General features: G+C 33.5%; 3 protein-coding genes across 5 annotated transcripts in view; all 3 read left to right on the top strand.

The window, feature by feature from the left end:
- Window positions 1-188: 188 nt before the first annotated feature.
- On the top strand, window positions 189-2,329 carry LOC108685806 (lethal(2)neighbour of Tid protein). 2 transcript variants are annotated; one of them, XM_018190775.1, is made up of 2 exons: window positions 189-543; window positions 631-2,329. In XM_018190775.1, the coding sequence occupies exon 2, from the start codon at window positions 636-638 to the stop codon at window positions 1,944-1,946; it is 1,311 nt and encodes a 436-aa protein (XP_018046264.1). In that variant the 5' UTR covers window positions 189-543; window positions 631-635; the 3' UTR covers window positions 1,947-2,329. The 2 variants fall into 2 exon arrangements, with proteins under 2 accessions (XP_018046264.1, XP_018046265.1); XM_018190776.1 differs by having other exon boundaries at window positions 618-2,329.
- A 3,473-nt stretch (window positions 2,330-5,802) lies between these two features.
- LOC108685845 (very-long-chain 3-oxoacyl-CoA reductase) lies at window positions 5,803-12,111 on the top strand. 2 transcript variants are annotated; one of them, XM_018190839.1, is made up of 5 exons: window positions 5,803-6,370; window positions 8,132-8,241; window positions 8,663-9,038; window positions 9,918-10,261; window positions 10,406-12,111. In XM_018190839.1, the coding sequence occupies exons 3-5, from the start codon at window positions 8,664-8,666 to the stop codon at window positions 10,659-10,661; spliced, it is 975 nt and encodes a 324-aa protein (XP_018046328.1). In that variant the 5' UTR covers window positions 5,803-6,370; window positions 8,132-8,241; window position 8,663; the 3' UTR covers window positions 10,662-12,111. The 2 variants fall into 2 exon arrangements, with proteins under 2 accessions (XP_018046328.1, XP_018046327.1); XM_018190838.1 differs by lacking the exon at window positions 8,132-8,241 and having other exon boundaries at window positions 5,808-6,370.
- A 2,643-nt stretch (window positions 12,112-14,754) lies between these two features.
- LOC108685837 (elongation factor-like GTPase 1) overlaps window positions 14,755-17,517 on the top strand; it is a 42,587-nt gene continuing 39,824 nt past the window's right edge. Inside the window, exon 1 of the mRNA XM_018190820.1 lies at window positions 14,755-17,335. Within this exon, the coding sequence (XP_018046309.1) occupies window positions 14,808-17,335 (2,528 nt within the window). The 5' untranslated portion in view covers window positions 14,755-14,807. The remainder of the gene's footprint in view (window positions 17,336-17,517) is intronic.

Here is a 17,517-nt window from a genome sequence, read left to right as displayed (position 1 = left end):
GTTGGATTCTGTCAAAAACCCGGAATCCCAGCTGGCGCATGCCGATTGGTCGTGACGTCACTGCCGTCCGCGCGCCGATTGGTCGTGACGTCATCGCAATTCGCGCGCGCCGTGCGATGTAAGTGAGAGGGGATTTATATTTTGCCATGGTGTAAATACACCATGATTCTTGCTATATATTGCTGCACTCCCGCATTTTCTGCACTCGACTGAAACAGCTATTTGATCGGATCGATTAGATAGAAAGAAAGGGCGAATAATTTGGAAAGTTCAGCTCGAAAAGCCAGCCAGTTCTATTTACCTTGCGATCGCCATGTTTATTCCAATAAGGTTCTGTGGACATTTATACCAAGGAAAACACAGATTTGTCACTCGATACATAAAAAACGAAAGAGAAGTATCTTTTCCGCGGCATCCATGGGTATCCGATGACAAAAAGTGATGGATTATCGCTCCGATGAGCTGGTTATTTATCGTCACGCGGATGAACCGATATCGTAAATCCGGCTAACCTCTTGAGGATATCACGGAAAAGGGACCGAGGTAATATTCACTATTGGAAATCTGCGCGAGTCTGTTTATAAGTATAATTAAAAAAAAACAATAAATGACGATAGATACGCATTGCAGACGGAATGGCGCCACGCAGGGAGACGAGACCTAACCTCAATGCTGGTAGGTCTTCGAGGAGGAGCAACAAGGGCTGGCTAGAGAATTATGTGGAATGGCGACAACTCGTCTCTTTTCTCACCGATCCGAAAAAATTGTCATTGACGGTGAAACTGTTCATTATTCTGGAAATCGTCTTGAATGCAGTAGTCATCCAGACAGTGCCATACACTGAAATCGATTGGAAGGCCTATATGCAAGAAGTTGAAGGTTTCCTGAACGGCACATTGGACTACTCGAAACTGCGAGGTGATACTGGATCACTGGTTTACCCTGCCGGCTTTGTCTACATCTTTTCCAGCCTCTATTATATAACTTCTCATGGCACCAACGTAAGGATAGCACAGTACATCTTTGCGGCACTGTACGTGATCATGCTGATGCTAGTCTTCCGGATTTACGCACGGACCAAGAAAGTGCCGCCTTACGTTCTCATCTTGATGTGCTGTACTTCCTATAGAATACACTCGATATTTGTTTTGAGACTCTTCAATGATCCAGTAGCAATGGTGCTGTTATATGCATCTATCAATTCATTCTTGGACAATCGCTGGTACTTGGGTAGCGTGTTATATAGTCTTGCTGTGTCCATCAAGATGAACATATTGCTGTTTGCTCCAGCGCTTCTTGTTATTTATCTATGCGCACTAAGAATGTTCAAAACATTGATACATTTGTCTATTTGTGCATTGATACAGCTGATTCTTGGTCTTCCGTTCTTGCTAGAGAATCCGATTGCTTATATAAAGGGCGCTTTCAATTTGGGTAGAGTTTTTGAATTCAGATGGACTGTAAATTGGAGGTTCTTACCAGAAGAGGTATTTGTACATCCATATTTGCATGTTTCTCTGTTACTTCTGCATGTATTAACGCTGCTGTATTGCGCGCCCATTTGGATCAGCTACATGAAGTCGTATGTAAAGTTAAAACACATTGGAAAGGAATTGAAGCCTCAACTTCGTAAGAAAGAAAAGGTAGATATATCTACTGTAAGTCAGTTATTTGTCTATCCACTTTTTGTTGCGAATTTTATCGGCATTATGTTTAGCAGATCGTTGCATTATCAATTCTATATATGGTACTATCATACATTACCATACATCGCGTGGTGCACTGACTATAAGACTATCTTTAAATTGACCATTTTAGGTGTAATAGAATTGTGCTGGAACACGTATCCGAGCACGGTGTTCAGCAGCGCGGCGTTGCATTTATGTCATATAATTTTATTATATGGCATCCTAAAAAATAGATCGAATAACGCAAAAGAGAAATGAAGGCCGCACATGTATGACGCATTTCTATCTTAATTATATGTAAAGATGGAATCACACAGTGTTCGATTCTTGAATGATAAGCATGCACGCATGCATGCACACATGCATGTTGCTATGCTTGCTTTGATGCATATAGTTTGACGTTTGACAGATAACTATGAAATTAGCAATTATTTCTTTTGATTGGTGCATGCAAGGAAAAATAAGCTAGTAACCCATAATAAATATAAAAATCAAGTATATGCACATGCAACGTTCAACGCATGAACGAATTCTAGCATATATCAAAACAGGCATGACTATATGCTATCATTCAAGAAATCGAGCATCATGTAATTCCATCTTAATATATAAAGTTGAATACATATTCTTCATGTATCTTTCCATCCGATTACAATGTCCATCGTTTCAATATTATGTATCTGTAATTTAATAATTTAATATTCTAGTACGTAATATTCTAGTCTGTATCTACAAATATGAATATGTATGTATATATACAATCACAGACTTATATAAATATATTGCTGACTCAATGCTCACTGCTGTCTCGATAGAGAGAATCTGATTGTGTCCTTGTTCTCATGCATATGTATGTATCCTGTTTGCGGAAGGCATTAAGCAGATACGCTCCAGCGTAGAGCATAAAATTTTAAGCAGCGCTACTCTCATAAATATAAAATTTTATCTTGATATTTTAAATGAATTAATTAAAAGTGGTTTTCTAGAAATCTTCAAATTTAGCAATAGCGATCTTATTAACTGTCCAATATCTGTGGTAACTGTGCACAGATATCTTTTTAAAAATTAAAAATAATAAAGAATTTTCTGAGAAATTCACAGATGCGGTCAATTTTCTGAGAAATTCACAGATGCGATTTAGCTATGATATTAAAAAAGAATTGACGAATAGGTTTTTTAGTTACGTAATCAGTCCTGATTACATAACAATTGAAGAATTTTTCAAAAACTATTAAAGCCAGAAAATATAATAGTATGTTGCATTAAGCGTCAAATAGATTATTACAAAAGAAAATATGAAATTTATTGTATTCATATTCCTGTGTTCTGCAAATTGGTAGAAATTGCTTTTTTTTTGGTTATTGGTTCGTTGCCATTGGTGGGAGATTGGTGCTTCAGAGACTTAATAATCCTTGTGATAGGATACAAAAACAAAATTCCAGTGTAGAGCGCCAAAGGCGGTAACGCCTCCGCATGTTTGTGAGTATCATGTGAATTTATTCACGTAATTTATACATGTGTGAATGAGAAAACTCAAATATGTCGCTGTCTAGCGCTGTTTTCAAAGATGGAAGCGAAGTTGGCAGTCTTTATAGAAGTCTGTATAATATACATTTTGTATATTGAACGGATATTGAATTTGAATAAATTATGTTAAATCCATACATTTCTATACTTATCCATATATTGAAAGAAAAGATTGGCCGAATATGGCATAACATTTTTAATTTGCTACTGCAAAGTCAATTAAAAATGCTATGCTGCATTTAAATTGTTAGCAGCCAATCTTTTTTTTCAGCGTAGAAATACCTAAAGCATTTCCTTTTTAAAATGAGTGTGAAGACAATTTTAGTCAATTTGAAAGGACGACCATATTTACGTGATAAATTATAGCTTGACCGAATTATATTGAAATAAATTTGTTATTTCTATATTTATAGTTTATTTCTATATTTGCACAATAAAAAACTGCATATTTGTAAGGTAACTCCTTATTTGTGCATAATACTTAAAAATTACTTATTTACTCACAAACATAAAAAATATAATTATATCCGAGGTAATCTTCGCAGATTAATATCAATATTCATTTGTAAAATATAAAGCATTGTAAGTAATTGTGTAAATGACAGTCTGAAGTTTGATACAAAATTATGTTAATAAGCGTGTTAATTAGATATCTAGATATTTCTACATCTATCTAAAATTTCATTTAACCTTTACGTATTATTTTAATTTATAATTGCAGCGAGTATTTATTTCGTAATGAGTTTTAATGTAATGAACGATAATTGTGCTGTAATATAATAATGCTGTATAAATCAATGTATATTATACAGGAAATGTAAAAAAAAAACGAAAATAGAGCGATGATCAATAGATAATATGTAATATTTATAGTGCTTACACAATTATTATCTACGAACAAGTTCTACTGATATAAATCCTTATTATGATGATTATATATGGGTTGGGTTATTCATGTCCTATGCATTTCTTGTCTTTGAAATATTAGCAGCACCAAGTAATTAATTATAAATTATAACATTTATGTACAATGTTTTTAATACGCAACCTTACATATATTTTATAAAGACGATTAAATTATTATATACGACGATTAAATTAAAATATATATAAAAATTATTTAATAATTTAATAATTTTAATATAGGTACTTGTAAAAGCAATGAAAATTAACTGGAGACACGAACGACCCATCGTGTGTAATAAAGTCTGGAAAGTCATCGTGTGCACTAAGAATTAAATTTTCACATGCGAGATAATTAATGCAAATTTGTTATTTAATATACAGTCGACAGGAAACTAATTGTCCGGACATAGATATTGCAAGTTTATTTTTCGGTACAGTATCATCAAATAATATAATTTTTAAAGAATAATATTTTTAGAAGTGAAAACTCTTAACGATAACAAATTTTTCATGCATGAATATGCATAAATATTCATAAACATGTATAATTATATATGAAATATGTCCATACATGTTCATGCATCCTTCTTTTGTAAAACTTTTTAGTGTAATAAAAATAATAGTAATGTGTGAAAACACAAAATATAATTAAAGGCATAATTTTTTCATTGTTTGTTTTAGAAAAAAAAACAAGTTTGGAAAAATGTAAAAAAAATACTCATGCTTATGCTTGGGGTTATCTAACTGCATGATAAAATTTCATTTGATTCCGGCTATACGAGCGGACTCTTTTAAAAATTACGCTTTAAAATTTCTACGTATGTTGATTCATTGTATCATAGATAAATTCAAATTTTTTTACTCCAGAAGATCCCCAGAAGAGAGATTTTCCACCACCATATTTTATAATAGGAATTAGATTTCGGATTTTAAAAGCTTCTCTGACTTTATAGTAAACTTTTTTCTTTCCAGATTCAAACAATTTAATCTTTGATTCATCTATCCAGAGAACACGATTCCAAAATGATTGAGGATAGTAACTATATATATAAATAAACTTGCAATATCTGTTTCCGGACAATTAGTTTCGTGACTGTATATTGTACATAGCAATCGAATCATGTATAATTATGAAAGCATGCATCAGGAAATTAGTTTGTTTTTTTTTATTCAAAATATGAAAATAATAGGCGGAAAAATGAACAAAAAATTCAGCTGAAAAAACAAACTTAGAATTAACATTATAAATGTGCGGTAAAAGGAACTTGCAAAAAATTGCAAGTCCGAGAATTGTAAATTTAAATTCAAAGGCAAACATTTGTTTTTAATATTTATTAAACTCAATAGAAAATTCCAATCAATTATTTCATCAGGAACGTGAGTATCGCTTTTTGATATACGTACATAAAACTATTTCATTGCACGAGAAATGACTTATATTATTCAAACAACACGCAGTTTTTCTAAATATAATATTCTTTTTTTTTAAAAAACGGGAGTGTATCACAGTCGTCGATATATCGCACGGACGATCAAAGAAATCGTGTGAAGTTTACAGAAGGAGGCCGCGAGTTTTGCGGCGAAGTGTGTCAAAGAGAGAATCGTCAATTCTCTCGGCCGCCCCACCGCCGTTTTCGTTTAGACGGCGAACCTTTTGTTCGGCCACGTGAACAAGGATACCGCTATTTTTTCGTCGTGGGGACGAGACATCTCATTGAAGTGGGGAATACTGGTGATAAGTACTGGTCAGCTCTTCCTCAGCCCTGACATTGCATGCGTAGTGCGTATCAATGCGTACGTACGTACGCGCGCGCGCGGAAGCGTCGCTGATAGTCCCCTAATTCCGAGCAAAGCATTGATCGCGACCGCGCTTTCGCAAGCGGCAGAACGCAGTATAACGCCGGCAGTTATCAAGGTAGTACAAGGAGTACTTGAGGTCGTTGTCTTTCTAGTGAATGTAACCTTGATTTTCGTCTTTAATCAATCTGATTCGCTCTCAGCATCGTGCTCACTAAACCAATCAACCTTGTCCTTCGTTCCTTTCATTCGAAATATTGCTGCATGCATATAAGACGTGATTAAATACGATCGTCATTTTCAAACAGTCGCGCGCACATTTGTTGACATTCATTCTCTTGAGACGAGAATATAGCTGTCGCATCCCTCGTGAAGAACGGAATTCGTCATTCGTCATCGGATGATTGGGAGATCTGGAAGAAGAGTCAGTTGCTGGTAAAGGTCGAGTTCAGGTGAGAAAGTGAGAAAGTATCGTGGTATCGCCTCGCGCATTTAAGTATGAAACGTCGGAGAAAGCTGTATGTATCGCGATGAAATTCTATGCAGTTTACGATCTGTCCGGTCAGAATTAATTACTTTTTTTTTGGTCGTGCCAGGCGAAATAAAATTAGCTATATATAGAAATGATAAAATATATCATTCAAAGACTTTTGATTAATGTATTGAATTCTTTTGTACAACATTGATATTGAAAGATGTTAATTAACTATTTAATAAGTAGCACAATGTAGCACACTATATACCTACTTTATAATTTCAATTTTTCGTTCATCTGTCTGATTATCTATTTGACAAATTTCTCGAAAACAGTTTATGTTTCCGTTTCTTTTTAATTAAGTTTAATCTTGATTTAATTTACTTTTTATTTTTTTAATTCTAAAAATTAGAAAAAAGATAAAAAGTAAATGAAATTGAGATTAAAGTTAATCTACATTGATTTATCTTGGTTTAATTTACTATTTATCTTTTTCTAAAATTAGTTCTAAAATTAGGAAAGAATAAAGATTAAATTAAATCGAGATTAAAGTTAATTTACATTGATTAATTTTAGTTTAATTTACTCTTTTTTTTTTAGTTCTAAGAATTAGAAAAGGATAAAAAGGAAATTAAACTGAGGTTAATTTATATTGAAATGGATATTAACTATTTCCATTCTGTTTTCTGAAATACTCAAGAATCTTATTTTCCTTTATATATGAATCAAATCAGTTGACCAAGATCAAAGTCGACGAGATTTTCAGTACAGAGCAAATCAAACAACTTAAATTTTTCAAATTCTGATATTTTGCTGTATTACCTTATTACATCTGTTGCAACAGTTTATTTTGAGTATTAAAAGTATTGTTGTTTAGTGCTTTTAGTATTTAAAATGAATAATTAATCATTATCTTTTATTATTAAATTGGATAGTACTGAATTTCTATTTTCTAAGATTTATGTTAAAAATATACTGATGTATTTATAGTCAAACTTGAAAATATAAAAGGCAAATTTTTTTCTTTTAAAACACACATTATCTAACAAAACATATTAAATATTATCACTGTGCATGTGATACGAAATCTATAATACGACAATAGGACTTTGCTCCGCATGCAAAGCTTTGATTTTTTTTTCTTTGACGATCGCAACGAATATTGATTGGATTATCAATGATGATGAATAAATATGGTATGTTAATGTTTTCATTGCGTATGTGAAAACGAAATACTTATCATTCTGTATTTCAAAAGCATCTGCGCGCAAAACATGTTTATATAATAAGTATGATATGTACGTGAAAGATAAGCATATATTTAGAAAAATAAAAACGTAACAAATGAAAAAGAAAAAACACTAAACACTCGTTTTGTATAAACGATTTGTATAAATAATCGATATTTATAGAAGAATAATTGATCACATAATTGATGTATTTTTTCATGACTCACATTTTTTTAAGACTTGTGGAATATATCATTTATATAAGAACTTATCTCTATCGCCTGACAGGAAATATATTATGTAAGAATGAAATCTAAGCAGAAAAATATAATCAAAGATTAATGTGCTTCAGATTTAAGATAATGTGTAGTATATATATATATATAAATAAAAAAAAAATAATAATAATACCCCTCAGATTTTAAAATAATGTATTATAAATATATTGGAAATTAACCAAGTCTGAAGATGTTAATTAGGTGAATATTATATAAATAATATTTTTCAAGGTATAAATTCAAGGTATAAAACAAGATATAAATGCGAATGGTGGCGAATGAAGTTAGCAATACAATGACTGACACGGCTGATATGACACGAGGTCATGGAAGCCAAATTGGTAATGACTGAGAACAGACTTCTTGCTATACAACAATCAACTTCTTGTTACAACAGTCACGCCAGACAATAGTTTGTTAAATTCAAATTTAGTTTATTAATATAATATTATTAATATAATTATTAGTATAATTCAGATGAAGTAATTTAAAATTTAATAAGATTTTTTAAAATCATTTATCTTGAGAGCCAAAGACCTTGTCAGATCGTGATTCGCGTTTGATTGCTCAACCGCGAAATAAATTAAATATAAGCAACTCATACAGCATAAATTATTCCAGCAGTCTAGCAATATTACAGCAACATTGCAATTTAAGCAGTATCATGTATTTCAAACGTTATAATATTACTGCTAGCTTCAGTACTGTATAAGAAGATTGAATCATCTACATAACATACATATAGTATTGCTTACATTTTAGAATGGCGCTAATCTGGTGGGAGAAGATATTTCTGTTAATAATAGCACTGATCAGTTTGAGGATCCTCGTTAAGATCGGAATTTTAACGTGGAAGAAACTGATCGCCCCGACTTTCGGATTTGGAATACATTTTCGAACACAGGGGAAATGGGCGGTGGTAACTGGTGCAACAGATGGTCTTGGGAAGGCATTCGCTAAGGCACTTGCCGAAGAAGGTATGGATATCGTCTTGGTCTCACGATCCTTGTCCAAGTTGAAGGATGTTGCTACTGAGATCGAGCAGAAATATTGCGTGGAAACTCGTGTTGTGGAAGCTGATTTAACCGAAGGCCAGATAGTTTACGCGGAAATTGGCAAAGCAACGCAGGACTTGGAGGTAATAAATCAAATGTGATTCATTGTAAATCTCGAACAAATTGTTAGGAATATTTCACAGAGATGTATGAACAAAGAGATCGCTTTTCTTTAAAAAAAATATGCAAAAAAATGTAAAACAAATTAATTTAGATTTTAATAAATAAATCAATAAATAAATAAATCAATAAATAAAAAGCACAAATTAATGTGTATAAAAAAATTTAAAAAATTTCTTTTCCTTAAAAATTTAAGAGATACTTTTTTTAATGTGAGAGAGGGGGGAGGGGGAGAGAGAGAGAGAGAGAGAGAGAGAGAGAGAGAGAGAGAGAGAGAGAGAGAGAGAGCGAAAATATTAGGTTGGCAAGAAAGTAATTACGTTTTTAAAAGGCTATTTATCATTAAAAATCGCAATATTACTTTCTTACTAACCAATATAAATATATTTTGATAGTTTCAGTTTTAAGAATCTCTTTTTTAAATTGCGAAATTACGACAAACTTTAACAATTAAAGTCAAAATGATCCTTTTATTTAATTCGCGATAAGTAACCAAAATCATAGGAATATTAAAAAAAAATGATTTTGTAGGGAAAGTATCATTTTCATAATAGATAGTCGAAAATTTTCTCAAATTTGTTTTGGGCACAAACCCACAAAGTGAAAAGAAAATTTTCCATCTTTTTCAGATCGTAATTTTTGGTATTTAAAAATTATCAAACTTAAAATATATAAACTTAAAAAATGTAAGCTTTTAAAAGTAGAGATTTCAAGCTTTAAAATCCTTTTTTAAAATTTAAATTTCATTCATTATTAACGAAGATATTGTATATACAACTTTGAGCTAAAAAAACGCAATTATTTCCTTGCCAACCCAATAATTAGGAAATATTTTCCAATAGGTCGGTGTTCTTGTGAACAACGCTGGCGCAAGTTACGATCATCCTGAAATGTTCACGAATGTGTCAGAGGAAGTTCTCGCGAGAATACTGCAATTGAATGTGGCTGGAGTAACCGGGGTCGCAAGAGCAATTCTACCCGGTATGCTGGAGCGAGGGAAAGGAGTACTTATCAATGTGAGTTCGACGTCCGCGGCTATACCCAGTCCATATCTATCCGTTTATGCCGCTAGTAAAGCGTACATCGATAAACTCAGCGCAGATTTGGCTACGGAAGCTGCGCCGAGAGGCGTCACCGTTCAATGTATTCTACCCGGTCCGGTTGCCACGAAGATGTCCAAGATCAAGTAAGAATCTCTTACTTGACATAATGAACTCGCGCGGTTCCAAACTCGAGAAGTGAAATAATTTTAATTCTATTTTATTTTTCAATAATCACAGAATTTAAAATTTTCTGTGTCGATTGTCGTCACTTCATATCTTTTCTGTAGGAAACCATCGTGGATGGCACCTAGTCCAGAGACGTTCGTCAAAGCATCATTGAGAACAGTCGGCATCGAATCGCGCACGACCGGATATCCACCACATTCTTTGATCGTCGGTTTCATGAACGCGTTGCGTTACACGTGTGAGACGGGCGCGGTGTGGCTAGTGGCGAAAACAATGCTTAATTTAAGGAGACGAGCCCTTTATAAGAAAACGAAATCCACAATAGTGCAGGAAGCCGCGGAGGGAAACAATTTCTAGTTGTCTCGCCCGTTTTGTAATATCGTTTTCTCGTTAATGAATAGAGCACTAGTGGCACATAGAAAAACGTTGCAATAAGCATTAAGCAATCACTCGGTCAATCACGGTTAAGGATGTAGGATAATAATGTTTATTTGCTTACGTTTTTCTATGTTCCATTTTTTAGCGTATTTCGTCAGTTGTCCTCGAATTGTTTTTTGTTATGTACTACTTCGTATTTAGTTAAATCTTTTGATCGTTATTTCTTTACATCCGAATCTATAATATAAGTATCTGTTTCTCAAAGATTTCTCTCTCCAAAATAGATAGGTTTGCAGTTTTTTTTTCCTGTTGTCTACGACAAGGCAAATTCATAATGAAGGGAACAAGATTCATGAAAATGATTTTTTTGAATGGCATAAATCGGACAGAGAAATATGCATATCTATGCATGAAGTACATTTAGAAATATGATTGTTATCTTTTTATCTTTTGTTATCTTTTTAAATTGGAAAAATCTATTCTTTTTTCTAATACATCCATTTTTTTATAATATCAATTCATTTAAATAAAATATTTTATTACATAAAATTTTTTATTACATCTTCTTTCTTGACGGGAAATGCTACCGTGTATTCTGGCGATGAGAGAAAAAAAGATAAAAAATAGCGATCCGAAAATATTGGAATATTTTTCACTGGTTGGATTAAAATATAATATAGCTAATTCTTTCTCAATAAAGTATGTTGAAAATAATATGTTGAGTAAGTCTATTAAAAGTGGAAAAAAAGGAATAACAGAGATAAAAGGGCTCGAGAGAATAACAAATTTTTGGAATAAAAGGACTCATCTTTTATGTAAGCTTTCATTATCATTGATTAATGATAATGAAATCATTGCTTTAAACTTCTTATAGATTATATTAGTTTTTAAAGTCTAGAAAAAAACACCTCAATATATTTTGTACCTATATATTTTCAGTGATTGCGAATAAAATAGTTACACATAACTAATAATAGGTTTTTAATTTATATTAAAATAATGCGTGAAATTTTAGAAAACATGATTCGAGTACACAAAACTCTTTCGTAGCAATGTTGCGCTCTTGCATGCTGCAATATTGCAAGAAACATTACAGGAGAAAGATATATAGAAAGATATATGCAAAAACTTTCAACAAAATTGCGGCAAGAATATGATCAAATCGTTCACTAATTATAAATTCCGAATGCCTTTCCTAAATCTTTTCTATTAAAAATTTCTCTAATCTCTTAAAAAATTTTTCTTTAAATCTACTGTGCCAAATTTCTCCTAAATCTTACAACTTATTATACAACTTATTATAACAATAAACCATCGACCGGCTAAGATAAAAAAATAATCGAGCGTTTAAAGGCCTGCTATTTTTTGGATTTGTTTCAGAAAACTCAATTGTCACGTAACAGATAGCAAATAAAACGAATTATCGATTTTATACTTTGCACTAAAAGCTCATATTATTCTCTTTGAAGTTTTCTCGTAATCATCACGTAATTATCTGTGTATAATAATAGTATATCTACGACTTAGCTCCATCGCGTCGCGGTAATAATTTTTTTTTTGGTCGCACTTTGCATTCCATTTGATTAATTATTTCCTTTATTTTTTTCTTTTATTCGACTCGAAACTTATGTTGCAGAAAAGACAACAAGCATAGAGAAACACGAGTAAGTAAAACGGATGTTTTCGCCGAAAAGTAGATCACGATAAATCGCTCTGTATGTTTTAATGAAATTATTTCAAGTAATAATATTTTTTTTATCGAATCTCTTCGTATATTCATTGTTATCATAAAATGTAGTTTGGTTCTAAACTCGGTTTAACTTATCCTTCATCCTAAAAATCAGAAAAAGATGAACAGTTAAACTGAGATTAAAATGAATGAAATTAAACTACATTTTAGTAGGAACATTAGAAAAAAAGTAAGTAAATTAAACCAAGATTAGAAAGTTAATCTACTTCTAGCAAACGAGAATAAATTGAAATGGATTAAAATGGATTTAGATTTTCAAAAATACAGACATGAATGTTAAAATAATTAATAAATTATTTTCAATCCTGAATGCATTTTTATTTATTTATAGGAATGACATGGAGTATATTTCTATGTTTTTCAATAAAAAAATAATATAGTATTTTGTGTGCATCGTGAATATTGCTCAATTCAATATTCTAAATATGAAATGCAGTTTTTCAATTTAATTGAATAAAAAACATTTTTATTTAAAAATGAACCATAAATGCTACTTAAATTATTATAAAATTATAAGTAGAAAATTTTTTGTTTTAATCCAACTAAGTTTAAAAAAGTTGTAAAAATAATTGAGCTATGTTCTTTTTAATTAGAAGTAAAAATGAATGATCGATGTGAACTGTAAGTGTTCACTTGCAAACCAAGTCGAATACAGCCTGAATATTACTGATCATGGCGCGCGACATCGGCCGAGCGAGATTAGCTTATTCGACATTTATCCAATGTTGTCTCATTCTAATGTAAATTGTTTATATTTTATTATATCTATTAAATGATGATATTTTTATTATACATATCTATATAATTTCGTGCACTGGTTTAGCTGGTTGAAATAGAGAATGAATAACATGTTTATTGAAGAAGTGATGTAACGGGTAACGTAGAAGATTCATATTATAATCCAAAGGTTCCAAGTTACAAATTCCTAAGGTGCGTTTTTTAATACCAATTTGAAGTAATTAATATCAGACATAATTATTATAAATGTCTTAGGAATAAAATTTGCAATCCTTAAATAAATGAATGTTTTTTTTTCGAATATTAAATTAGTATCAGCTCTAATCCATTTTCATGGATTTGAAGTACATATTAAAAAAATTTTAATCCATTTTAATCTCGTTTATTGAGCTGAAATAAATTGTGGGCATAAATTGTGTTATGTGTATCCATTATGTTTTTTTAATTTTTAAAACTTAGAAAAAGATAAAAATAAGTTACATCGAGATTAAAATTAATCTATATTGATAGAAATAGCCATTAGAGCAAAATTCAACCGAATTTCGATTAATCAGTTATTAATTTAACAGCAAAATTTCTAATTCTATAATTAAACAACAAAAAAATTAATTTTATCTATTAACAATAAAATAATAGATATTAAATTTAATTTGATCCATTAAAGTTAATTATGATTATCACCGATTAGACTAACAAAGTTTATTCATCCTTGCTTCTGTTCAAGAGAAAAGAAATTCTTTTCGAATGATTAATCAACTCTTTCTCTCTCTCTCTCTCTCTCTCTCTCTCTCTCTCTCTCTCTCTCTCTTCCTTTATTTATCCATTTTTGTCTCGCATGCGCAAATCGAATCGCACTAATCGCGCATTACTCTCACGCACCGAAGCAATATGGCTGTCTGCACGTTTCATGGTTAAGTACTCGTGAATCTGCACGATACGAACGGAAAATCGCGTTGATCAAAGATCCAGATCGAATTCAATCGTGTCACAGGCGGATACTTGGTGGAAATACGCGGTCGAGCACAAGGCGAAACGAGTGAGAAAGCGGCGCGCGTCAAGTTCACGTTTCAGCACGCCTAACCTCTCGAAGTAGGCGGCAAGTGTCAGTGTCATTTCCAGCCTCGACTACCACTCCGGTTAGTGGTCGAGCGTCACATATCGACGAGGAGGAGAGATCCCGTCCACGTGCCCGTCGTTCACCCGTATTTCTGCGTGTGTCTCGTTTCGTCGCGCCGATAACCGATGTCCGCTGGCATGTTCCGCACGACGACAGCGAGGCCGTTCAACCTTCGTTACATCCTCGCGTTCAACAAACCTTACGCGCTTTGTTGGAGAGAAAATAAACTGAAATAGTGTTTACCACAACTGGACACGTGCGCGAATGCGAATCGGTCCGACACTAGCTTAAGTTTTTATAAATATAGAGTAGCCTAAGTCGAATTGTATGTATATATTGCCGCACTGCTACGTCATTCGTTTACATTTATTGTTGCAATCGCTGAATATTGTAAATCGTAAGATACGTAAATACGATACGTATATATATATATATATATATATATATGTGTGTGTGTGTGTATATTTGTACATACTTTCGAGCTATATTCTTCATCCTTCATTGTCCTATCTGAGTAACAATGCGCTTTATCAGCATTGAGAAGCTTAACGAGATACAAACTGATGCCACACATATCAGGAACATATGTATCCTAGCGCATGTGGATCATGGAAAGACTACCCTGGCGGATTCTCTTGTTGCAAGCAATGGCATCATATCCAATAAACTGGCTGGCAAACTTAGATACCTGGATAGTAGACCAGATGAACAGATACGTGGGATTACAATGAAATCTAGCTCCATAACGCTATATCATGTATACAACGAAATGGACCATGTGATAAACTTGATTGACTCTCCAGGACATGTGGACTTCTCCTCTGAAGTTTCAACAGCAGTCAGATTGTCAGACGGAGCTGTCATCCTAGTTGATGTAGTAGAAGGCGTATGTCCCCAGACACGTAGTGCCTTATCTATAGCCTACGTCGAGGGTTTGAAACCTATTTTAGTACTTAATAAAGTTGACCGATTGATCACGGAAATGAAATTGACACCATTGGACGCTTACGTACGTTTGACACAAGTCTTGGAACAAGTAAATGCCATCATGGGAGAGTTATTTGCGAGCGACGTGATGGAACGTGAAGAACGCGAGGAGACGGTCGCATCTACGTGGGACAAGGTGAACGAAAGGGATCTGGCCGATTGGCAATCTGTATTGGAAGAGATAGATGATTCAAATTTATACTTCTCTCCGGAACAAGGAAACGTTCTTTTCACTAGTGCAATTGATGGCTGGGGATTTAGTATCATGGAATTCGCGAAAATTTATTCGAACAAATTAGGATTTAGCGAAAAGGTTCTACGTAAAACGTTGTGGGGAGATTTTTATATAAATAACAAAATGAAGAGGATCATGAAGGGAGCTCAGGAGAAGGCTAAGAAGCCACTTTTCGTTCAATTGATTTTGGATAATATCTGGGTATTATACGATATTATAGTGATACGAAAAGATAAAGATAAATTGCCGACTATAGCTGAAAAATTAAATATTAAATTGACAACGCGCGATTTGAGGCACACAGATTCAAAAGCACAGTTGCAAGCCGTTTGCTCGCAATGGCTTCCACTGGCGCAAAATTGTCTCGATATGGTATGCGAGAAGGTTCCAGCACCGCATAATTTAACTCATGAGAAAATCGAGCGATTGATAAGCGGAAACAACGACTTCTCTGCTTTACCTCTTGAAACTCAGCAACTGAAAAGAGCATTCTTATCATGCAATCCATCGTTGGAAGCGCCGATTATCGTATTCGTATCGAAAATGTTTCCAGTGGAGAAGGACATGCTGCCCGAAAACAGACCGAAGTCGCTAACACCGGAAGAATTGGCACAAAGAAGAGAAATTGTTCGACAGAAGCATGCAGAGAGACTGGAGCAAAAAACTTGTACTGCCATTGAAGATCATGAAGATACTAAGGAAGATACACCCGATATGATAATCTCCAATAACATAAACCATGAAGATGTTATCGAGGATAAATCGGACGGCACATTAGTAGCCTTCGCCAGAGTATATTCGGGAACTATAAAGATTGGAGATGAGGTATTCGTTTTAGGACCAAAACATAATCCTTCTATTGCTTTGGAACGCGAGAAAGCGGGTGAGAAGATAAATCCTTCCTACGTGCTGAAGGATTTGAAGCCCGGCAGACATATTACGAAGGTGACTGTAAATAAATTGTACATTCTTATGGGAAGAGAGCTTGAGGCTGTAAATAAGGTACCAGCGGGTAATGTTTTCGGAATTGGTAGCCTAGAAGAGCATGTTTTAAAGACCGCGACTCTTTCAACGACAATTGCTTGTCCTTCGTTCACAGAATTAACTTCTCTCGCAGTTCCTATATTGAGAGTAGCCCTGGAGCCGAAACATCCCAACGACTTGCCAAAGCTCATCAACGGTTTGAAACTATTGAACCAAGCGGATGCCTGCGCCATCGTTCACATACAAGAGACTGGTGAGATCGTCTTAAGCACCGCAGGTGAAGTTCATCTGGAAAGATGCCTGGAGGATCTCAAGCTGAGATATGCTAAAATCGATATTAACGTGTCTGATCCAATCGTGCCATTTCGCGAAACCGTAGTGCCACCTCCAAAACTCGATATGGTGAATGAGGCGATCGAGAAGAAGGCGGCGGAAGTCAACCTTGAAGTCTGGACGTCAAATCGGCAGTGTCGTTTTGAGATAGACACGAAACCTCTTCCGGAAAATATAACAAAATTATTAGAGAAAAATGCAAATCTGATAAAATTGTTGGATAGTTACTGTGACAGATACACAAAAGAGAATGGGGAACACGAGGCTATTGCTGGCGAGAATCAACTCAACGAGAGATTCATGTCTGATAAGAAGCAGAAGGAAGCAAAAGTATTCAAGAACGAATTGGAGACAGCTTTTCTCGAAGCGGGATGGAAGGATAATATAATGGATAAAATATGGTCATTTGGCCCACGAAAATGCGGGCCCAATATCTTATTGAACGAAACTGATTACACGCAGAAGAAATTCTGGGAGCAGCAAAACACGAATGTCGATTCTCGAGCAGCGTAAGTATTTCAAAAAATATTGATGCAAAAGCTTTTTATTGTACATATTTCATTTGAAACCAATGTTCGAGAAACATAATTTATTAAATGTAAATTTATCGTAATGATAGATGTTATAACATGTAATGCAAAAAATAAATATGAACGAGATACATACTTTGATTACTTCCTTAAAACTTACT

The sequence above is a fragment of the Atta colombica genome, unplaced genomic scaffold, assembly GCF_001594045.1.
Source record: "Atta colombica isolate Treedump-2 unplaced genomic scaffold, Acol1.0 scaffold160, whole genome shotgun sequence".
Taxonomy (NCBI): Eukaryota; Metazoa; Arthropoda; class Insecta; order Hymenoptera; family Formicidae; genus Atta; species Atta colombica.
Note: the sequence above shows the minus strand (reverse complement) of the source record. Positions and strands in the feature narration are given on the sequence as shown.

What these genes read in the sequence shown, in the direction of transcription:
- LOC108685806 (XM_018190775.1), top strand. Translation starts at nt 636, where the DNA reads ATGGCGCCACGCAGGGAGACGAGACCTAACCTCAATGCTGGTAGGTCT.
- LOC108685845 (XM_018190839.1), top strand. Translation starts at nt 8,664, where the DNA reads ATGGCGCTAATCTGGTGGGAGAAGATATTTCTGTTAATAATAGCACTG. An exon ending in AAGCAACGCAGGACTTGGAG is followed by an intron (nt 9,039 to 9,917) that starts GTAATAAATCAA and finishes ATTTTCCAATAG; the next exon opens with GTCGGTGTTCTTGTGAACAA. An exon ending in ACGAAGATGTCCAAGATCAA is followed by an intron (nt 10,262 to 10,405) that starts GTAAGAATCTCT and finishes TCTTTTCTGTAG; the next exon opens with GAAACCATCGTGGATGGCAC.